The sequence below is a fragment of the Pseudophryne corroboree genome, chromosome 9 (genome assembly GCF_028390025.1).
Source record: "Pseudophryne corroboree isolate aPseCor3 chromosome 9, aPseCor3.hap2, whole genome shotgun sequence".
NCBI lineage: Eukaryota > Metazoa > Chordata > Amphibia > Anura > Myobatrachidae > Pseudophryne > Pseudophryne corroboree.
In genome coordinates, this window is record NC_086452.1 from 158,820,651 (window position 1) to 158,844,979 (window position 24,329).

Genomic DNA, 24,329 nt, shown 5'->3' on the forward strand with positions numbered 1-24,329 from the left:
CCAGTCCTGAATGCCGAATCTGCGGCCCTCGAGAAGAAGGTGAGCACTCTGCAGCCACCACAGGAGAGACACCCTGGCCCTGGGGGATAGGGTGATCAGCCGATGCATTTGTAGATGTGATCCGGACCACTGGTCCAACAGATCCCATTGAAAGGTCCTCGCATGGAACCTGCCGAAGGGAATGGCTTCGTATGATGCCACCATCTTTCCCAGGACTCGCGTGCAGTGATGCACCGACACCTGTTTTGGTTTTAATAGGTCTCTGACCAGTGTCATGAGCTCCTGAGCCTTCTTCATCGGGAGATAAACCCTCTTCTGGCCTGTGTCCAGAATCATGCCCAGGAAGGGCAGACGAGTCGTAGGAATCAACTGCGACTTTGGAATATTTAGAATCCAGCCGTGCTGTTGTAACACTTCCCTAGAGCGTGCTACGCTGATCAGCAACTGCTCTCTGGACCTCGCCTTTATGAGGAGATCGTCCAAGTATGGGATAATTGTGACTCCCTGTCACAATTATCCCACACTTGGAGCACCATCATTTCCGCCATTACCTTGGTAAATATTCTCGGTGCCGTGGAGAGACCAAACGGCAACGTCTGGAATTGGTAATGACAATCCTGTACCACAAATCTGAGGTACTCCTGATGAGGTGGATAAATGGGGACATGAAGGTAAGCATCCTTTATGTCCAGAGACACCATAAAATCCCCCCTTCCAGGCTTGCGATGACCGCTCTGAGCGATTCCATCTTGAACTTGAACCTTTTCAGGTATATGTTTAAGGATTTTAAATTCAATATGGGTCTGACCGAACCGTCCGGTTTCGGTACCACAAACATGGTCAAATAGTAACCCCTTCCTTGTTGAAGGAGGGGAACCTTGACCACCACCTGCTGAAGATACAATTTGTGAATTGCAGTTAACACTATTTCCCTCTCTAAGGGGGAAGCTGGCAGGGACGATTTGAGGTAACGGTGAGGGGGCATCTCTTCGAATTCCAGCTTGTATCCCTGAGACACAATCTCTATAGCCCAGGGATCCACCTGGGAGTGAACCCACTTGTGGCTGAAATTTCGGAGATGCGCCCCCACCGGGCCTAGCTCCGCCTGTGGAGCCCCAGCGTCATGCGGTGGATTTAGTGGAAGCCGGGGAGGACTTCTGTTCCTGGGAACTAACTGTATTGTGCAGCTTCTTTCCTCTACCCCTGCCTCTGGCAAGAAAGGACGCACGTCGGACTTTCTTGCCTTTTTGTGATCGAAAGGACTGCATCTGGTAATACGGTGCTTTCTTAGGTTGTGAGGGAACATATGGCAAAAAATTTGACTTTCCAGCCGTAGCTGTGGAGACCAGGTCCGAGAGACCCTCCCCAAACAACTCCTCACTCTTGTAAGGTAAAACCTCCATGTGCCTTTTTGAGTCGGCATCGCCTGTCCATTGCAGAGTCCACAGGACCCTTCTGGCAGAAATCGACATTGCATTTATTCTAGAGCCTAGTATGCTAATGTCTCTTTGAGCATCTCTCATATACAGGACAGCGTCTTTTATATGCCCCAGGGTCAGCAATATAGTATCCTTGTTCAAGGTATCAAGTTCCTCAGATAAGGTATCTGTCCATGCTGCTACAGCACTACACATCCAGGCCGACGCAATCGCCGCCCTTAGTAAGGTACCTGAATGTGTATAAATGGACTTCAGGGTACCCTCCTGTTTTCTATCCGCAGCATCTTTTAGGGTGGCCGTATCCTGTGACAGCAGGGCTACCCTCTGCTGTGCGCTACCTCAGTATGAAGACTGGAGTCTTCTGCCGCCGATTTCGAAGTCTTCTTGCTTCTTTCACCGGCTTCTGTCTTCCGGCTCTGCGAGGGGGACGGCGGCGCGGATCCGGGATCGGACGACAAAGGGTGAGATCCTGTGTACGATCCCTCTGGAGCTAATGGTGTCCAGTAGCCTAAGAAGCAGGACCTATCTTCAGTGAGTAGGGGTGCTTCTCTCCCCTCAGTCCCACGTAGCAGAGAGTCTGTTGCCAGCAGATCTCTCTGAAAAAAAAAAAAAAACCTAACAAAATACTTTCTTTTATAGCAAGCTCAGGAGAGCTCACTAAGTAGCACCCATCTCGTCCGGGCACAGATTCAAACTGAGGTCTGGAGGAGGGACAGAGGGAGGAGCCAGAGCACACCAGTATCCAAATTCTTTCTTAAAGTGCCCTGTCTCCTGCGGAGCCCGTCTATTCCCCATGGTCCTTACGGAGTCCCCAGCATCCACTAGGACGTTAGAGAAATTATATATATATATATATATATATATATATATTCACCCATATGGAGAGTTGTGCACATCTCTGTACCTGAATTTCCCCGATCCATTTAGTTCTTTGGTGCAAGAGACACTGGTGAAAATAGGCATATTTATGCATAGTCCATAATTCTGTTTACACTCTCACTTCTTAACTGAGCTTCTGGGGTCAATCCAATTAGGTGTGAATTTGTGTAATTAAACTTGCATTCCTAACACGATTGCAAGAACCCAAGAAAAGTGAGATCCAGTTAGAAATGCCCATTCGCATTGAGGTTGTATGACTTTTCTACAATATGTGACAAACAGAAGTGCATGAAAATGTGGGGAAACCATCCTGGACTCCCCAAAATATGACAACTGAGGTAGCAGAGTCATACAGAGGCGGCTGGGGAGGCAATCACGAGACCACCTGTTGGGATCCTAGCGGTCACAATGCCAACGCCGGAATCCCGACAGGTGGTCAAATGCTGCCGCTGAAATACCGGCACCACAGGCTTTTCTCCTTCTGTGGGTGTCCACGACACCCATAGAGGGAGAATATAACCTGTGTCTGCAGCGTGGAGCGCACAGAGAGCTCGCAAGGGGCTTACTACCGCTCGCCCCACTGCCGGCATACTAGCGGCCAGGATGCCGCTGTTTGTATCTTGAAAGCCGGCATCCCGGCCGCCGGTAAATAGTATGTATTCCCTATTAGTGGCCACAAAGAAAGTACTAGAGGGTTTAAAGAGGTGTCAACTGGCTGATTAAATGCACTTTTCATTAATGGTTGAAAAATTATGGCAAGCGGTTTCCAGCAAATTAAAGTTTTCCAGACATTTTGGGGTACAGAAAAATGTCGGTTTTGATACGAATTTGTAAAAAGTTGGAACACTTACCTCTCATCTGCAAATTAAGAAACCCCTCTCCCACCAATACAACACCTCCACATACCTGTCCCACATAAGTTATTACCTTATTAGGCTTTTCAGAGAAATTCACCTGAAAATAGACATGTTTTTACTATACCGCCGCTGGTATAATCGGCAAGGTAGGCGATTCCCCCTCTATAGGTGTCCACAACACCGATAGAGGGAGAACAGAACCTGTGGCAAGCATAGATCACTACCGAGCCCGCAAGGGGCTTCATTGTGCTCACCCCCCTGCCAGTATTCCACCACTCGGAATGCAGATGTCGGTATACTGACAATCGGCATCCCATGCTGCGGGATATCATACCGAACCCATTAGGAGGGGTGCACCAGAAGTTTTACACTATGTTCCCGACAGTTTTACCTTAAATATTCTCCCTAACTTTGTTCTCAGGGGGTGCACATAAACGTGAATTTCATTTGGAATTGGATTGCAATTTTTAGTGTGAGTTCGCCGTGAGAACTACTTGCACGTAATTGGATTGACCACTATGAGTGAGCATCCAGTTACCACCTGTTTACACCTCCTCAGCCACAGGTGGAGATGGGACTGAGTTGTGTACAACTCCGCATCATCTATACCCGTGTACACCCTGGCCAGGAGTATGAGTAGTGCAAGACATGCAAAGTACTTCCGCAGAACTCTGCATCACCACCATTACCGATGTATAGAAAGAGTGATTTTGTTGCTTTCTTGTTCTTTTCTGGCTGCTCCCTAATGGTACATACACAACCTACAGTATTCCTTCTAATGGGGTTTCTATATTGCTGCGAAACAACGTTTACAATGCACTCTCTGTAAACTTCAAGCAATAAACACCATCATTACTGTAATTTAAGTGGAGTAGTGCACAGCCCTTATAACAAGTGGAATTCCATGCAGAGAGGCATGTAGCAGACAGTCATCAAAAGCTGCAGTTGTGGGATAATAATTAAGGGATATCTTAAAAAGGCTCTTATTTTTAGCACACTAGTTAAATGTTTGCTTTATAAATATACCAACATTGTTTATAGGATAAGGAGTTTCTCTCTATGGCACATAAAACATTGTTTGTGTATTAAAACATCACTGCTAAATGAAATCAGAATTTAAAAATGATCCAAAATAGGATTTTAATTACCTACCGGTAAATCCTTTTCTTGTAGTCCGTAGAGGATGCTGGGGTCCACATTAGTACCATGGGGTACAGACGGGTCCACTAGGAGCCACTGGCACTTTAAGAGTTTGAGTGTGTGGGCTGGCTCCTCCCTCTATGCCCCTCCTACCAGACTCAGTCTAGAAACTGTGCCCGAGGAGACGGACAACTTCGAGAGAAGGATTTAAAACAGATAGTGGCGAGATTCAGCTCACACAAGGCAAACCACTAGCTTGAAACATCAGCAACTGCTGAACAATATTACTTAATCAAGTAACAATACAGTACTTAACCAAGAACTAAGCAGTACTGAACCAAGTAACAACTGCAGGATCACGAAGCGCTGGGCGGGCGCCCAGCATCCTCTACGGACTACAAGAAAAGGATTTACCGGTAGGTAATTAAAATCCTATTTTCTCTTACGTCCTAGAGGATGCTGGGCTCCACATTAGTAACATTGGGATGTACCAAAGCTCCCAGAATGGGAGGGAGAGTGCGGAGGCTCCTGCAGAACGGATTGACCAAGCTTCAGGTCCTCAGAGGACAAAGTATCGAACTTGTAGAACTTTGCAAACGCTGTAAAGCCGAGACACTCCGGGCAGCAGCCCAGGAAGAACCCACCTTACGAGTAGAGTGGGCCTTGACAGACTTGGGACACGGCAATCCTGCCGTAGAATACGCATGCTGGATAGTGAACCTGATCCAGCGAGAGATCGTCTGCTTAGAAACAGGACACCCAAGTTTCTTGGGATCATACAAGACAAACAGAGTCCGATTTTCTGTGATGAGCAGTCCTCTTCACATATATTTTCAGAGCCCTTACAACATCCAAGGACTTTGATGAAATTGAGGAGTCAGTAGCCACTGGCACAATAGGTTGGTTGATATGAAATGCCGACACAAACTTCGGAAGGAACTGCTGACGTGTCCGGAGCTCAGCTCTATCTTCATGGAAGATCAAGTAGGGGCTCTTACAAGACAAAGCCCCCAACTCCAACACACGTCTAGCAAAAGCTAAGGCCAACAAAGTGACAGCCTTCCACGTGAGAAACTTGACCTCAACCTCCGGTAGAGGTTCGAACCAATCCGATTGGAGGAACTGTAACACCACGTTAAGATCCTAGGGCGTCGTTGGTGGCACAAAGGGAGGCTGGATGTGTAGAAACCCTTTCAAGAAAGTCTGAACCTCAGGGAGGGAAGCCAATAGTTTCTGGAAGAAAATGGATAGGGCTGAAATCTGGACCTTTACGGTTCCCAACCTCAGGCCCATATCCACACCTGCTTGCAGGAAGAGGAGAAACCGTCCCAGTTGAAATTCCATCGTAGGAAACTTCTTGTACTCCCACCAAGATACATATTTTTTCCAAATACGATGGTAATGTTTAGACGTTACTCCTTTCCTAGCCTGTATCAGGGTAGGAATAACCTTGTTCGGAATGCCCTTCTGAGCTAATATTTGGCGTTCAACCTCCATGCCGTCAAACGTAGCCACGGTAAGTCTTGATAAGCGAACGGCCTCGGCTCTTCCAGCAGTAAATCTAGAAGATCCGTGTACCAAGCCCTTCTTGGCCAGTCTGGAGCAATGAGGATTACCTGAACTCTTGTTCTCCTTATGAGTTTTAGAACTCTTGGAATGAGTGGAAGTGGAGGAAACACGTACACCGACTGGAACACCCACGGAGTCACTAACGCGTTCACCGCCACGGCTTGCGGGTCCCTTGACCTGGAACAATACCTCCGAAGCTTCTTGATGAGATGAGAGGCCATCATGTCTATTTGAGGTACCCCGCAAGGATCTGTTACCTCCGTGAACACCTCCGGATGGAGTCCCCACTCTCCTGGATGGAGATCGTGTCTGCTGAGGAAGTCCACTTTCCAGTTGTCTACTCCCGGAATGAAGATTGCTGACAGCGCCAACGCGTGTTTTTCTGCCCAGAGGATGATTCTTGTTACCTCTGACATTGCAGCTCTGCTCTTCGTTCCGCCCTGTCGGTTTATGTAGGCCACCGTCGTTACATTGTCCAACTGCACTTGAATTGCTCGATCTCGCAGAATATGGGCCGCTTGGAGAAGACCGTTGTAGACGGCTCTTAGTTCCAGAATGTTGATTGGAAGGCTGGATTCCAGGCTTGACCACCTTCCTTGGAAGGTTTCCCCCTGAGTGACTGCACCCCAGCCCCGGAGACTTGCATCCGTGGTTAGAAGGATCCAGTCCTGAATCCCGAACCTGTGGCCCTCCAGAAGGTGAGGTAGTAGTTGCCACCAGAGGAGTGAAATCCTGGCTTTTCGGCGACAGACATATTCTCTGGTGCATGTGCAGTTGAGATCCTGACCACTTGTCCAGGAGATCCAGTTGGAAAGACCCAGCATGAAACCTTCCATACTGTAGAGCCTAGTAAGAGGTCACCATCTTCCCCAGAAGGCGAATGCACTGATGAACCGATACCTGGGCTAGCTTCAGGACGTCCTGGACCATTATTTGAATCACCAACGCTTTCTCCTCTGGCAGAAACACCCTCTGCACTTCCGTGTCGAGGATCATTCCCAGAAAGGACAACCTCCTTGTCGGCTCCAAATGTGATTTTGGAAGGTTCAGGATCCAACCGTGTTCCCTGAGCAGATGAGTCATGATAACAATGGACTGCAACAACATCTCTCTGGACGATGCCTTTACCAGCAGATCGTCCAGATATGGGATTATGTTCACCCCCCGTCTGCTGCGGAGAACCATCATCTCTGCCATCACCTTGGTGACCACCCTCTGTGCTGTGGAGAGGCCGAATGGCAGTGCCTGAAATTGATAGACTGTCTAACAGTGCAAATCGGAATGTGGAGGTACGCATCCTTGATATCCAGGGATACCAGGAACTCTCCCTCCTCCAGACCTGAAATCACTGCTCTGAGAGACTCCATTTTGAATTTGAACACCTTCAAGTACAGGTTCAATGATTTCAAGTTCAAAATTTGTTTGACTGAACCATCCAGTTTCGGTACCACGAAAAGGTTTGAATAACCCTCGTTTTGCATATGAGGTGGAACTGGGACAATGACCTGTGACTTTTCCAAATTTAGGATGGCTTCCTGAAGGATAGCCCTGTCTGTCAGCAAAGCTGGCAAGCCTGATTTGAAGAATCGGTGAGGTGGGAGTTCTTGAAACTCCAGTCTGCACCCCCTGGGACACAATATCCTGGACCCAGGGATCCAGGCCGGACACCCAGACGTGTCTGAATCGTCCGAGTCTCGCACCTACCAGCCCGTCCTCCAGCCTTTGCGGTCCACCGTCATGCTGAGGATTTTGAGGAACCAGAAGCAGGTCTCTAGTCCTGCGGGTGCAGGCTTTTTGGATTTTGCACGACCACCTCTAAAGAAAGTGGTAGGAGGCTTGGACTTTTTTGCCTTAATGGTCCAAAAGGACTGCGGCACAGCTGAAGAAAATGGTTTCTTCATAGAAGGTGTAGCAGAAGGAAGGAAAGCAGACTTACCTGCGGTTGCCGTGGAAATCCACGCATCCAACGCTTCCCCAAATAGAGCCTGACCTGTGTAGGGTAGGTTCTCCACACTTCTCCTGGATTCCACGTCTGCAGACCATTGGCGTAGCCAGAGTTCCCTGCGGGCCGAGACTGACATGGAAGTTATCCGTGCAGTCAGCGTACCCAGGTCCTTCATGGATTCCACCATGAACCCCGCAGAATCCTGTATGTTACATAAAAACAATTCAATGTGACATCTATCCATTGTATCCAAATCCTTTAGTAATGTGCCTGACCACTTTACTATGGCTTTAGAAATCCATGAACAGGCAATAGTGGGCCTTAACGCCACTCCTGAAGCAGTGTAAATAGATTTGAGCGTAGTGTCAATCTTTCAGCCGGTTCTTTTAACGCGTTAGATCCAGGGACAGGTAAAACCACCTTTTTAGACAGTCTGGAGACAGATGCGTCAACAATGGGTGGGTTTTCCCATTTTTTCCTATCCTCCTCAGGGAAGAGAAAAGCAACCAGAACCCTTTTTGGGATCTGGATTTTTTTTTCTCCGGGTTTTCCCAGGATTTTTCAAATATAGTGTTTAATTTTTTAGACGCAGGGAAGGTTAGCAAGGCTTTTTTATTGTCAGTGAAGTAAGCCTCCTCAACCTGCTCAGGTGGTGTGTCAATGTTTAACACATCTCTAATGGCCTCAATCATAAGCTGCACGCCCTTAGCAAGGGATGCCGCACCCCTCAGCACATCCCCATCACCGTCTGCAGTATCAGAATCGGTATCCGTGTCATCTTGCATAATTTGGGCAAGTGCACGTTTCTGTGGGAACATGCTAGGGGATTTTGCAGGAATAGGAACAGAGCCTGACCACACTGCCATAAACTTCTTCAACACCTGAGTTTCAGACTCAGTATTAGCTACCCTAGTAGAGATCTGAGAGATCATTCCTTTGATAGAAGTTAACCACTCAGGCTCAACAATAGGGATCTGAGACAAAGCATTACAATACTGTGTACACTGAAAATGGCACTGAACGCTGCTGGGTCGGCTCTGAAGAGAACCTCCACCCCCCGAACATGGCGCTGCTTCCCGCTCTTCATTTTATTATACTGGCCTGAGGATGTCTGCTGGCAGTGATCCAGGGACCCTGACAGGCTTGCTGGCCAGTGTAGGGTATAGGCGCTGGTTCAGGGCGCCCCTCACAACGCCGCACTATGTACCGCTGAGCCCCAGAGTGCAGTTAGTACTGCGCTCTCTACCCTGCTGCCGCCATCTTCACACCGGCCCCCCGCTTGCAAGGGGGGCTGGTGACTCACTCGCCACTGAAGTCTTCTGGCTCTGTAAGGGGGTGGCGGCATGCTGCGGGAGTGAGCGGTCGCCTGGAGCGGCTAACGATCAGCACCCTCAGGAGCGCAGTGTCCTGTCAGTGGAGATAGTGGATCAGACCCCTCAGGGTGGACACTACTCCCCCCCCTTAGTCCCACGAAGCAGGGAGGCTGTTGCCAGCAGCCTCCCTGTGCCTAAACTAACTCTTAGAAATAAATAAAACTAAAGAAGCTCTAGGAGCTCCCCTAGCTGTGACCGGCTCCTCCGGGCACATTTTCTAAGCAGAGTCTGGTAGGAGGGGCATAGAGGGAGGAGCCAGCCCACACTCTTAAAGTGCCAGTGGCTCCTAGTGGACCCGTCTATACTCCATGGTACTAATGTGGACCCCAGCATCCTCTAGGACGTAAGAGAAATAAAGTTATTTCCAAACCACAGCAGCAAATCACATTTACCCTAGCTTGGGAATGTGCTGGTGGCTAGGACTGTGGGCGTGTCATATTTATTATAAAGTGAAAATGTTTTTTTTTAGGCCTATTTACTAGTGATGAAGGATATTTACTAAAACTGTTCTACAGGTAACAACCTAATGGTCAGTTGGAATCTGGCTGTTATGGTGTTACCCTGCTTTAAATAATTACAGTTTTCATAAGTGTCCCCCCGTGTATTTTGTACACAAAGTCCACAGAAAATAGACGGACAAGTGCTTCCGTTTTCTAAATTACACTAAAACAATAATCACAATCGGATAGCTGTGAATTACAACATTTGTGCACTGTGCATCTGTCGAGTCATCAATTCTGTACAGGGAAAATATGCCAGAGAATGCAGCTTTATAGTTATAGTAACCAATGGCATCACTGAATGATGATGCTTAAGGTACTCTATTCGGGATGCGGTTAATTTGCCGGCAGTCGGGATCCCAGCTGTTGAAATACAGACGCCGGAATCCTGATACCCATCACAATGCTGGCGCTGGAATCCAGAAATGGTCGGGAGACAGACATTGGAATCTTGGCCAGTCGGCATCCCAACCTAGTATAGCACCTGGGTTAGGTTTAGGCTGCGGGGAGGTAAGGTTTAGGCACCACCACACGGAGATTAGGGTTAGGCACCATAGGGGCAGGTTAGGGTTAGGCTGTGGGAAGAGAGGATAAGGGGGTATGGGAGAAGGAAGAAAAGCCCCAACTCACCCCTGTCAGGACCTTAGAATATTCATAAACTGCATTCTTGATTTTTGACACATTCAACATATTGACACTTTCTACTCTGCTTAGTTCACAAGTACTTCTAGTTACATAGTTGTTGAGGTTGAAAAAAAGACAAAATGTCCATAGAGTTCAACCTGTATTATAATTTTTCTTATATTAATTAAATGCTATATCCTTGGATATTTTTTTCCGCTAGGAATTTATCTAATCCACTTTTAAACTTACTGATTGAGTCCACCATTACCACCTTCTCTGGCAGAGAATTCCAAATCCTTACTGTTCTTACTGTGAAGAACCCTTTTCTCCGTTGTGTATGGAATTTTTTTTCATCTAACCTCAGGGGATGTCCTCGTGTCCTATGTAGTGTTTTTTTGATAAATAAATCGTTTGATAAATCTTTGTATTGTCGCTTAATGTATTTAAAAATATTAATAATGTCTCCTCGCAGTCGCCTCTTTTCCAGTGTAAACAAATCTATCCTTTGAAGTCTTTCCTCATAATCCAGTGCCTCTAACCACTTAACCAGTTTAGTGGCTCACCTCTGAACCTTTTCGAGTTCCAAGATATATTTTTTTTATAGTGAGGTGCCCAGAACTGTACACAATATTTCAGATGTGTCCACACCAATGATTTATACAGTGGCAGGATTACACTCTCATCCCTCGTCTCCATTGCCCGTTTAATGCATGCTAACACCTAATTTGCTTTTGTTGCTGTATTTTTACATTGCGTACTGCTACTAAGTTTATTGTCGACGAGCACTCCCATATCTTTTTCAACTACTGCTATCCCTACATTTTCCCCATTTAGTTTACAGGCTGCCTGATTGTTTTCTTAGCCCCAAAGTGCATAACTTTACATTTGTCTGTATTGAACCTGATTCTCCATTTATCTGCCCAGACCTCAAGTCTAGATAAGTCATTTTGTAGAGAATCAAGATCCTTGTATGAATTAATTACTCTACATAGCTTAGTATCTCGAAAATGGACACACTGCTTTCCAGTCCCTCTCCTAGGTCATTAATGAATATGTTTAACAACAATGGTCCGAGTACTGAACCCTGCGGTATTCCACTTAGCACTGAAGCCCATTCAGAGTACATCCCATTAATCCCCCCCTCGCTGTTCCCTATTTATCAACCAATTATTCACACAAGTACAAATAGTGTCTCCTACCCTAAGCTCCGTTAATTTGAGAATTAGTCTCTTATGTGGAACTTTGTCAAAGGCCTTAGCGAAGTCCAAAAAGATCACATCCACTGCTTGACCCTGATCTATATTATCGCTCACTTTCTCGTAGAAGCTTATTAAGTTAGTTTGACATGACCTGTCCCTCACAAAACCATGCTGATTCCTAGTAATAACCTTGGAGGTATCAAAGTACTCAAGTATGCTGTCCCTTAATATACCTTCTAGTAATTTCCCCACTATAGATGTCAAACTTACTGGTCTATAATTACCGGGGTGAGTTAATACCCTTTTTAACTATTGGGACTACCTCTGCTATACGCCAGTCCTTTGGTATCATTCCTGATCTAATTGACTCTCTGAAAATCAAATATAGGGGTCTCGATATCTCTACAATAAGTTCCATTAGAACCTTGGGGTGGAGTCCATCCGACCCAGGAGATTTATGTATCTTAATTTTACTTCGTCTCTCCCGTACTACTTCCTCATTTAACCAAGTACCTAGCAACGGGTCGTTATTGTAGCTTATGTTATGCTCTACTCTCGTCAACCTGTCCTCATTCGTGAATACTGATACAAAGAATTTATTAAATAAATCCAATTTTTCCCTATCATTAATCAAGACATCCAACTCGCCCTTTAAAGGCCCAATATTCTCCTTTTTAACCTTATACAGTTTATATACTTATTTGGGGTTTGTTATACTCTCCTTTGCGATTTGTTTTTCGTTTTCTATTTTAGCTGCTGATTTCTTTTTGCATTTTTTGTTACATTCCTTGTAGAAATGGAATGCTTCCACCGTTCCGTCAGATTTAAATGCTTTGAAAGCACACCTTTTTTATCCATTTGTTCCTTGACCCTCTTATTAAGCCACATCGGTTTGAATTTACTACTCCTGTTTTTGTTGACTTTGGGAATATACAAATGAGTGTACTTATTGAGCGCAGTTGTAAAAACATCCCACATTTCAGCAGTATTCTTACCATGAAATACAATTTCCCAATTGATGTCCCTCATTGCTTGTTTCAGCAATATAAAATTAGCTTTCTTAAAGTTAAAAGTCTTAGTTAGACCCTTATATTGTTGTTTTTGGAAGCTGATGCTGAATGTGATCATATTGTGATCGCTATTTTTTAGGGTCTCCCCTACTTTAGTATTTGATATTATTTTGTCATTATTAGTTAGTACTAGGTACAGTATAGCCCTATGCCTAGTTGGTTCCTCAATTACCTGGGACAAGTAGTGATCTTTTAGCATGTTTAAGAACCTATTAACCCTAGTTGTATTTACGGTTTCTGTGTTCCAGTTTATGTCTGGGTAATTAAAGTCCCCAACAATAATGACGTCCCCCATACGCAATATGTTAACTAATCAGATTTAAATTTAAAATGTAATTACAACAGCAGTTTAAAGAAGCAACTCTTGGGCTATAAGTTAATGTTAAGGTAAATTAAAATACAGCAAAGTAAACATAAGTTTCCTGGTGTCATTTATAGAAATTTATAGAAATGTCTGACCCTTTGTTTACAGCAGGTAGCAGCAAACAGCAGCTACTGTATATGACAAGACCTGTAGCTTAAAATGTACAAATCAGTGAATACAAATTAACAACTCATAATATAGACACCTAACTTGAAAATAATACAAATTCTGCTGAGTGACGAGGATTTAAATGCACCAAGTAAACCGCTCCGGATAACTAAACTTCATAAGTAGATGTCAAGGATTCAAACAAATGGTCTTTTTTAGTTTAGATACCTGCCGCCGACCAAGGTGCAATGAACCATATCAATGCTATAAAACACAGTGCAAGTATTTACATTTACATCATGATACACTGTAAGCAATATAGGTTTTATGCCTAGTCAGCTACTTTGCTGTTGCTACAATAATTCCCAAGCTTGATACGTAGAGCTAAACATAAGCTTCATTTCATCAGTGAATACTAATACAAACTAGAATATAACAATCAATTTTCTATGCAACAAGGAAAGAGCCATTACTTTTTCTTTATATATTCTTTTACATAGAGACATGTCCCATACCAGTGATCGCAAAATACGCGCTATAGCGCGTTTTTACAAACGCTACAAGAAGTGGGGGACTCTTTTTTTAAAATGAGCAGGTCCCGCGGGATGCGCTGTGTCTGATAACCAGTGCATCTCTGCCAATACCGTTCTTCAGTGTCTCTCTCACCATCAAATCGCCGCCCGCAGCTTCTCCCCGTCCAATAGCGCTGCCCGCAGCTTCTCCCCGTCCAATAGCGCTACCCGCAGCTTCTCCCCGTCCAATAGCGCTGCCCGCAGCTTCTCCCCGTCCAATAGCGCTGCCGGCAATGTCTCCCCATTCAAGTGCGGCTGAGACGTGACGTCCCTCCTCCCTGTCCGCTAGCGTGCTCGCCGTGCTGCTCCAAACTACAGTAAGAAGCAGCTGTGAGCAGCCGCCGGGGCGGGCTGTGTTATGACACACAGTGGCTGCTCGCTAGCCAGCGCGGCGCGATCATTGAAGAAGGCTGTGTCTCTCTGGCTGCATACGGCTGCACTCCCTGGGGGATTAAGTAAATGATACTTATAATCAACTAACAGATTATAAGTATGTGTGTGGGAGGGAGGAAAGTGTTGGCAGCTAATGATGCAAATATGGGTGATGGGGCAGTGCCCATCATACCCTCTGCCCATACCTCCTCAGTGTCCATTATAAACACACCAAATACTCCCACAGTGGGCAACATACACCCCCCACACATACCCACACAGTGACCATCACATGCACACCCACAGTGGCCATTATATACTGCTCTACCTGGCTCAGTGTGTATAACGTGCTCTACCTGGCGCAATGTGTATAACGTGCTCTACCTGGCGTAATGTATATAACGCTCTCTAACTGACGCAAAGTGTAGAACGTGCTCTGCCTGGCTCAGTGTGTATAGGTGCTTCTACCTGGCGCAAAGTGTATAAGGTGCTCTGCCTGGCGCAATGTGTATAAGGTGCTCTGCCTGGCGCAATGTGTGCGACGTGCTCTGCCTGGCGCAATGTGTGCGACGTGCTCTGCCTGGCGCAATGTGTGCGACGTGCTCTGCCTGGCGCAATGTGTGCGACGTGCTCTGCCTGGCGCAATGTGTGCGACGTGCTCTGCCTGGCGCAATGTGTGCGACGTGCTCTGCCTGGCGCAATGTGTGCGACGTGCTCTGCCTGGCGCAATGTGTGCGACGTGCTCTACCTGGCGCAATGTGTGCGACGTGCTCTACCTGGCGCAATGTGTGCGACGTGCTCTACCTGGCGCAATGTGTGCAACGTGCTCTACCTGGCGCAATGTGTGCAACGTGCTCTACCTGGCGCAATGTGTGCAACGTGCTCTACCTGGCGCAATGTGTGCAACGTGCTCTACCTGGCGCAATGTGTGCAACGTGCTCTACCTGGCGCAATGTGTGCAACGTGCTCTAACTGACGCAAAGTGTAGAACGTGCTCTGCCTGGCTCAGTGTGTATAGGTGCTTCTACCTGGCGCAATGTGTGCGACGTGCTCTGCCTGGCGCAATGTGTGCGACGTGCTCTGCCTGGCGCAATGTGTGCGACGTGCTCTGCCTGGCGCAATGTGTGCGACGTGCTCTGCCTGGCGCAATGTGTGCGACGTGCTCTGCCTGGCGCAATGTGTGCGACGTGCTCTGCCTGGCGCAATGTGTGCGACGTGCTCTACCTGGCGCAATGTGTGCGACGTGCTCTACCTGGCGCAATGTGTGCAACGTGCTCTACCTGGCGCAATGTGTGCAACGTGCTCTACCTGGCGCAATGTGTGCAACGTGCTCTACCTGGCGCAATGTGTGCAACGTGCTCTACCTGGCGCAATGTGTGCAACGTGCTCTACCTGGCGCAATGTGTGCAACGTGCTCTACCTGGCGCAATGTGTGCAACGTGCTCTACCTGGCGCATAGTGTGCAACGTGCTCTGCCTGGCGCATAGTGTGCAACGTGCTCTGCCTGGCGCATAGTGTGTAACGTGCTCTGCCTGGCGCATAGTGTGTAACGTGCTCTGCCTGGCGCATAGTGTGTAACGTGCTCTGCCTGGCGCATAGTGTGTAACGTGCTCTGCCTGGCGCATAGTGTGTAACGTGCTCTGCCTGGCGCAAAGTGTGTAACGTGCTCTGCCTGGCGCAAAGTGTATAACGTGCTCTGCCTGGCGCAAAGTGTATAACGTGCTCTGCCTGGCGCAAAGTGTATAACGTGCTCTGCCTGGCGCAAAGTGTATAACGTGCTCTACCTGGCGCAATGTGTGCGACGTGCTCTACCTGGCGCAATGTGTGCGACGTGCTCTACCTGGCGCAATGTGTGCAACGTGCTCTGCCTGGCGCAATGTGTGCAACGTGCTCTGCCTGGCGCAATGTGTGCAACGTGCTCTGCCTGGCGCAATGTGTGCAACGTGCTCTGCCTGGCGCAATGTGTGCAACGTGCTCTGCCTGGCGCAATGTGTGCAACGTGCTCTGCCTGGCGCAATGTGTGCAACGTACTTTGCCTGGCGCAATGTGTGCAACGTGCTCTGCCTGGCGCAATGTGTGCAACGTGCTCTGCCTGGCGCAATGTGTGCAACGTGCTCTGCCTGGCGCAATGTGTGCAACGTGCTCTGCCTGGCGCAATGTGTGCAACGTGCTCTGCCTGGCGCAATGTGTGCGACGTGCTCTGCCTGGCGCAATGTGTGCGACGTGCTCTGCCTGGCGCAATGTGTGCGACGTGCTCTGCCTGGCGCAATGTGTGCAACGTGCTCTGCCTGGCGCAATGTGTGCAACGTGCTCTGCCTGGCGCATAGTGTGCAACGTGCTCTGCCTGGCGCATAGTGTGTAACGTGCTCTGCCTGGCGCAATGTGTATAACGTGCTCTGCCTGGCGCAATGTGTATAACGTGCTCTGCCTGGCGCAATGTGTATAACGTGCTCTGCATGGCGCAATGTGTATAACGTGCTCTGCCTGGCGCAATGTGTATAACGTGCTCTGCCTGGCGCAATGTGTATGAAGTGCTCTGCCTGGCGCAATGTGTATGACGTGCTCTGCCTGGCGTAATGTGTGTAACGTGCTCTACCTGGCGCATAGTGTGTAACGTGCTCTACCTGGCGCAAAGTGTATGACGTGCTCTACCTGGCGCAATGTGTGCGACGTGCTCTACCTGGCGCAATGTGTGCGACGTGCTCTACCTGGCGCAATGTGTGCGACGTGCTCTACCTGGCGCAATGTGTGCGACGTGCTCTACCTGGCGCAATGTGTGCGACGTGCTCTACCTGGCGCAATGTGTGCGACGTGCTCTACCTGGCGCAATGTGTGCGACGTGCTCTACCTGGCGCAATGTGTGCGACGTGCTCTACCTGGCGCAATGTGTGCGACGTGCTCTACCTGGCGCAATGTGTGCAACGTGCTCTACCTGGCGCAATGTGTGCAACGTGCTCTACCTGGCGCATAGTGTGCAACGTGCTCTGCCTGGCGCACAGTGTGCAACGTGCTCTGCCTGGCGCACAGTGTGCAACGTGCTCTGCCTGGCGCACAGTGTGCAACGTGCTCTGCCTGGCGCACAGTGTGCAACGTGCTCTGCCTGGCGCACAGTGTGTAACGTGCTCTGCCTGGCGCATAGTGTGTAACGTGCTCTGCCTGGCGCATAGTGTGTAACGTGCTCTGCCTGGCGCATAGTGTGTAACGTGCTCTGCCTGGCGCAAAGTGTATAACGTGCTCTGCCTGGCGCAAAGTGTATAACGTGCTCTGCCTGGCGCAAAGTGTATAACGTGCTCTGCCTGGCGCAAAGTGTATAACGTGCTCTGCCTGGCGCAAAGTGTGCGACGTGCTCTACCTGGCGCAATGTGTGCGACGTGCTCTGCCTGGCGCAATGTGTGCGACGTGCTCTGCCTGGCGCAATGTGTGCGACGTGCTCTGCCTGGCGCAATGTGTGCGACGTGCTCTGCCTGGCGCAATGTGTGCGACGTGCTCTGCCTGGCGCAATGTGTGCGACGTGCTCTGCCTGGCGCAATGTGTGCGACGTGCTCTGCCTGGCGCAATGTGTGCGACGTGCTCTGCCTGGCGCAATGTGTGCGACGTGCTCTGCCTGGCGCAATGTGTGCGACGTGCTCTGCCTGGCGCAATGTGTGCAACGTGCTCTGCCTGGCGCAATGTGTGCAACGTGCTCTGCCTGGCGCAATGTGTGCAACGTGCTCTGCCTGGCGCAATGTGTGCAACGTGCTCTGCCTGGCGCAATGTGTGCAACGTGCTCTGCCTGGCGCAATGTGTGCAACGTGCTCTGCCTGGCGCAATGTGTGCAACGTGCTCTGCCTGGCGCAATGTGTGCAACGTGCTCTGCCTGGCGCAATGTGTGCAACGTGCTCTGCCTGGCGCAATGTGTGCAACGTGCTCTGCCTGGCGCAATGTGTGCAACGTGCTCTGCCTGGCGCAATGTGTGCAACGTGCTCTGCCTGGCGCAATGTGTGCAACGTGCTCTGCCTGGCGCAATGTGTGCAACGTGCTCTGCCTGGCGCAATGTGTGCAACGTGCTCTGCCTGGCGCATAGTGTGTAACGTGCTCTGCCTGGCGCATAGTGTGTAACGTGCTCTGCCTGGCGCAAAGTGTATAACGTACTCTGCCTGGCGCAAAGTGTATAACGTGCTCTACCTGGCGCAAAGTGTATAATGTGCTCTGCCTGGCACAAAGTGTATAACGTGCTCTGCCTGGCGCAATGTGTATAACGTGCTCTGCATGGCGCAATGTGTATAACGTGCTCTGCCTGGCGCAATGTGTATAACGTGCTCTGCCTGGCGCAATGTGTATGACGTGCTCTGCCTGGCGCAATGTGTATGACGTGCTCTGCCTGGCGTAATGTGTGTAACGTGCTCTACCTGGCGCATAGTGTGTAACGTGCTCTACCTGGCGCAAAGTGTATAACGTGCTCTGCCTGGCGCAATGTGTATAACGTGCTCTGCCTGGCGCAATGTGTATAACATGCTCTGCCTGGCACAATGTGTATAACGTGTTCTAACTGGCGCAATCTGTATAACGTGTTCTAACTGGCGCAATCTGTGTAACGTGCTGTACCTGGTGGAATGTGCGTAGCGTCCTCTACCTAGCGAAATGTGTGTAGCGTGCTCTACCTTGTGCAATGTGTATAACGTGCTCTGCCTGGCGCAATGTGTATAACGTGCTCTACCCGGCGCAATGTGTTTAACGTGTCCTAACTGGCGCAATCTGTGTAACGTGCTGTTCCTGGTGTAATGTGTAACGTGCTCTACCTGGCGCAAAGTGTATAACGTGCTCTACCTGGTGCAATGTGTATAAATGTGCTCTACCTGGTGCAATGTGTATAACGTGCTCTACCTGGCGCAGTGTGTATAGGTGGTTCTACCTGGTGCAATGTGTATAAGCGGCGCTACTCTGTGGTGTAATGTGAATTGGTACTATAATGTGGCCAAGCCCCTTCCCCACAAAGCCAGACCCCTCCATTTTTTATACGCGCCTTCGGCGCGCACTGTCCATAGTTTACAATATGGGAGGGGGACCACCAATTTTCTTTCTGCCAAAGGGCACCAAAATGTCTAGGTACAGCTCTGGAGCAGTGTTCTGTATGCTACACAGCCCAACAGCACTGTCACCCCCTTCTCCCCATTGCAACACTTTTGTAGTGTCCAAATCAAGTTGTGGGGTTTCATATTTGAATCATTAATAAGATTAATAATAACCTTCATTCCAATGGGACCCAGAATAGGACAGGTAGGACCCCAATTTTTAAAAGTGAGGGGTTCCTGGGACCCACTTTTTTTTCGACTCAGCGCGATCACTGCATACAGTAAAAAAAACATCTCTCAAGACATAGACAAACCTAACATTACAATGTAGACCAATGTACCCGAAGTTCTCAATGAAATAACAAATGGAAAATAAAGCACAACACAGACAAAGGGACGGTGGTAGTGAGGAAAAAAGGATGGGTGATTACCGGGTGGGAAAGGAGATGTGTCGAAGGTCTGCAACCGGTAGATCACATAGAGTATCAGTATCAAGTATCTTGAAAGGGGATAGGCCTTATATCTGCATACCTCCCAACATTGGTGCGGGGATAGTCAGGACACGCGTCCATAAGGGGGGGAGGAGCCTCATGTGAAAGAGGCAGGGCCTCATGGCCCCCCCATCTGCGTCACTGTGGGGGCATGCCCAGCACTCTTGAAATGCTGGGCTTCTCCCAGGCTCTCCGTGCACTGTGAACAAACACCCGGTGACAGTGCTCCACCCCAACTTTCCCCCCTGTAGCACACTGCAGCTCGTGGGGTTACAAAAAAAATAAATAAATGTACAGAGTCCCTCAAAGGAAGATAAACTGTTAAGTAAGTCACCCTGTGTGTTGTCCCTTGTAACATATAATCCAAGTTGCAGATATTCAGACTGGGGTAGGTGCAGTACTTTTTCTCTTGTAAAATGGAGAACGGACTCAGGCCGCTCCAGTGAACCAATTAACCAAATCTCAAAACACCAGGGGATATCCAATGCAGAAAAGCATGGAGTTAGCCACTAAGCCCAGAGGGAAATTAGAATTACACATTGTTGAGGACAAAGATGAGGGAATAGCTACATCTTTATAACAGAGCTGGTAGAAGTCAAGGATTAAACATATATAAAGGGTTTGTCTACGACCAGTTGGTTATGTATATAAAAAAGAGCATACTCACCCATTCCTAGCTCCTTTGAAACTTCTAGACTGTTTTTTAATGTTTTAGTAACATTATGTGGCGAACTTGTTGCAGAATTGGGTTGGTCAGCAGATGCATGTTCATGATTCTGTTCTCCTGATGACAGGCTAGAGTTGGAAAGTTCTCCATTGCAGTTTGTGAATTTCATACTTGGCACTGAACCTTTGACTGGAGAAGCTGGGTCTTTACATACTTTCTTCAGTGTCTTTACTTTAGCTGGCGGATTGGAGCTCCCGTTTGATGTTTTGGGTCTAGTTCCCATCTTTCCAGCAGGCACAGTCCTTGATGTACTGGCAGTGTCACATTTGGAAGCACAGCTTTCGGTCTTTGTATTGTCATTGTTTTCTGGTTTGGTTTTCACAATGATTTTTGGTTTGGCCGTAGTTGTCTTTTCTGTTGGTTTTGGATCTTTAGAGCCCTTGACTGCCACTTTTTTTACATCCTTCCCTTTTACATCATCATCTTTTCCCTTTGCAGAAGCAGTTCTAGATACGTTAGTTGTTTGTCCTGAAGCACCCAATGAATCCGATTTCATCTTCCTGCGATTTGGTAAATAGGTGTCTGAATGTCTCTTGCTTTCAGATGTTGCTGTTTCTCCAGACTTCACAATTTTAGATCGGTTCTGCTACAAAAAACAAACACAAATCAGGGATTGCACATATACCATAGTCTTTCACATAATAAAAACTTATTTGATAGGACTTATGCGGTGTTCATCAAAGCTAATTCTATAGCCAGAGTGATCTCGCAAGGTTATATTGTACAATGTGTTGTAGGCACTTACAATAATTTGCCACTTTATATCACAGAACACAGATATACCAGCGGAAGGCAACATTTTTTTGTGGATAGTAGAAAATCAACATTATAAGCCAAAAGAAAAATCCCAGAGAGCCGCCACCACCACTACAAAATATACAAAACATTACAAAAGCAATAGATGGGTACTAGAAATGTTAGTGGCTTCCCTGTACTTCCTTTCTTAGAAGCTAGTTTGCTCAGGTTAGGTTAGTGGTACCCAAACGTGGTCCTCAAAGGACCCCAACAGTCACTGTTTTAAAGATAACCATGCTTGGGCACCGGTGGCTTTATTAGTACCTCAGACAGTTTGATTATCATTATTCCCATCCGTGCACAAGCAGGGATATCCTGAACCGCATCTGGGAACCACTGGGTTAGGTTGAGAATTGTAGTCTGAATGTGAAGACAGGATTTTGTACTGATAATAGATTGAGCTGGACTGTGTCAGAGTTCATTCACAAGCAACCCAGGCTTCTGTAGGTTGGAGAGGGTCTAGAGTGCTGAAAACGTTTCCTCCCTTGAGTGCCACTAAAAATATTCTGTCTTGTGGCACTAATGCCAAGGGCAGCCTACACCTGCTGTAATAAAATGTCTCAAGATAACATTTGATATCTTTTTTTTTTTTTTTTTTTTTGTCTGTACTAGCTAAAAGCTCTCCCATAATCCTGGAAATCCTGAATGTGGCACTCCAACATAAGTTAAATAAAGCATCATATGTTAGCTGCAGGGCCAGGGGAAAGTAGACCTCTAATCTTTAAGGCAAATAAAAAGTGCTCAATACTACTTTCAAATTACCAGAAAAACATTTCTTTATATGTAGAAGTCTGGTAGCCATCAAGTAAATTAACCACCTTTTACTGGTTTACAAACAGTAACAATACTTCTAGTAGACTATAAAAATGTACTAGCAAATCCATGCAGTAAATGATCAGACATTGATCCATTTCCTTTGACTGACATGTCCTAACACTGACATCACTTTACTCTAAGGTAGAACTTCCCAAACTTGGTCCTCAAGGGACCCTAACGGTCACTGTTTTAAAGATAGTCATGCTTGGGCACAGGTTACTTAATTAGTACATCCATTAATTTGATTTAACCATCTGTGCTCAACCATGGACATCCTTTAAACCTGGACTGTCAGGATGCCTTGAGGACTGAGTTTGGGAACCACTGCTCTAAGGTGTTGCAATTTTTTTAATTTTAACTTTAGTTAAAACAGACGTGAAACTGCAACATGTGTGATATGTGTTTGTAATTAGCATCAGTCTAGCCTCTGGGGACCTACTGCATGCTTCCACGATCTCTATACCCAAGGTAAACACAATCGATCGAGCACAATGCGTTCCAAGCATTGAAATGGAATGGAACCCTTCCACAACACTACGTAATGCTAGTAACACTGAAAAAAACTAGTGCAATTGTAGCGGGTGTGGTTTCTAGTCAGATTTGTTTACGTACACTTTACTAGTGTTAACTCATTGGGTATGAGACAACTATAAAGAGTACTCCTTGCTACAGTAGAGGCTGACATTTTGAGGGGTCAGACAATAATTACGAGTATACAGAATACTATAACTCATGAGGAATTAGTGATATCACACATGTGGCACAGACTGCTATTAAATCAGTAGGTTGCATACATAGGTCACAAATTATCTGCCTCCTCTGCCTGTAGAAAACCTGCCCTTTGATCACCAGGAAGTAGTAGAGCTTTCTATATATTAAAAACATGCACATACATTGCAGAAAGCATTATCCAAACAAATCTAGGAACTAAACTGACTGCATTAACACAATTAACCTTCGCAATGCTAGCTGTGTATTTATTATATAGATTTTACATTTTATTTTTAACCTAGATTTTGCTCATGGAGGAATAGGACACCCTTTCATTAAACTCACCATTTCAATAATCTTTAAATAAAAGCAATTTAAGTATTAATAAATATTACATTTACCTGAGAACTAGTGAACACAGGCTTCTTTGCAAGTCTTCGATCATCCCCTTTGTCAAAGGCAACTAGAAGGCAAAAATAAAATTTAATAGGTTTAATTACCAGCACAATTTTTTTTTAAATTATATATATATATATATATATATATATATATATATATATATATATTACACGCAAGAATACAGCAGCTATTTACTGTATATTTAGCAGCGACAATGCTAGTAAACCAATATAGCTATACACACACAATCAATAAATATATATATATATCTATCTATCTATCTATCTATCTGTCTCCTGCTTTTAAACAAACGTCCATTGGAAGAGATTACTGGAAACCAGCTGCCAGCTTCTGGGAATCATGTACCTGCTTTTTGTTACATAATACCATGCTGCAAACCGTACACCTCACTGATGAAGGCGTCTGACACAGCAGCAGGTTCTGCTGCAGTACAGACACTACACTGGATTCGCTGATCAGATTTCTGCTGGGAAATACAGGCATAAGAACGGAAGTGATAATATGCTATTGACGATTTCTGAAGACAGGCTTTCTGAATGAGCACTACATGTAAATTGTAAAAAAAAAAAAAAAAGGCAACCTTAAAAGCAATTCTAACTAAGCTCCCATAAATCATGCATGTAGTATACACAAACATTGGTGCCATTATATATATCATTAAACATGCATAGAAAGGATTGCTGCTTTGCAGTTATTTATCTGTAAACCTTAGATAGACTATTAGTATTATAGTATAAAGATACTATTCCAAGCCTGTGATTTCAGAGATCAGACACACCATTCAACATTTCAATATCTGCTGTAAGGTTAGAATTCCGCATGGTGATGTTGCATTGATGAGGCTTGGGAAGGATTACAGAATCTGTGTTACGCCACCATCATAAATAAGCATCTAGAATGATGCAGACACTTCATCAGTACTGACATTTTGCTGAGGTTTCATATTTGAGATGCTGTTTTCTCTGATTATAAAGCTGTCCGAGATTTTCCCTCTACATCTCTCAAGTGTAAAATAATCTATTTATCTACAAAGGGATAACAAGATGTGATGCGGCTTATAATGATCACTTTGAGGCGGGGAGGCAGGTGATTACACAAGCAGTGTTTTCTTTATATTAAGTATGTGAAAATAAGAGTGAAAATTATTGCATTTGGTTCTTCAGCTCATTGAGAACAAGCAAATGAAAGGAAATTCTAGAAATAAATTATATAAATATTCTGAAATAAACCACAGCAGAACAAGGTAATATGACAAATATTCTGAAATAAACCACAGCAGAACAAGGTAATATGACAAATATTCTGAA

General features: G+C 46.5%; 1 protein-coding gene across 5 annotated transcripts in view; it reads right to left on the reverse strand.

The window, feature by feature from the left end:
• BTBD8 (BTB domain containing 8) overlaps nt 1-24,329 on the reverse strand; it is a 329,622-nt gene that overhangs the window by 41,556 nt on the left and 263,737 nt on the right. For 4 of the 5 annotated variants that reach the window (XM_063939894.1, XM_063939893.1, XM_063939897.1 and 1 more), the window contains exons 13-14: nt 23,004-23,065; nt 20,221-20,866 (exon numbers count right to left, since the gene is read on the reverse strand). In XM_063939894.1, coding sequence (XP_063795964.1) covers nt 20,221-20,866; nt 23,004-23,065 — 708 coding nt within the window. The remainder of the gene's footprint in view (nt 1-20,220; nt 20,867-23,003; nt 23,066-24,329) is intronic. The other variant, XM_063939895.1, reaches the window with a different exon arrangement.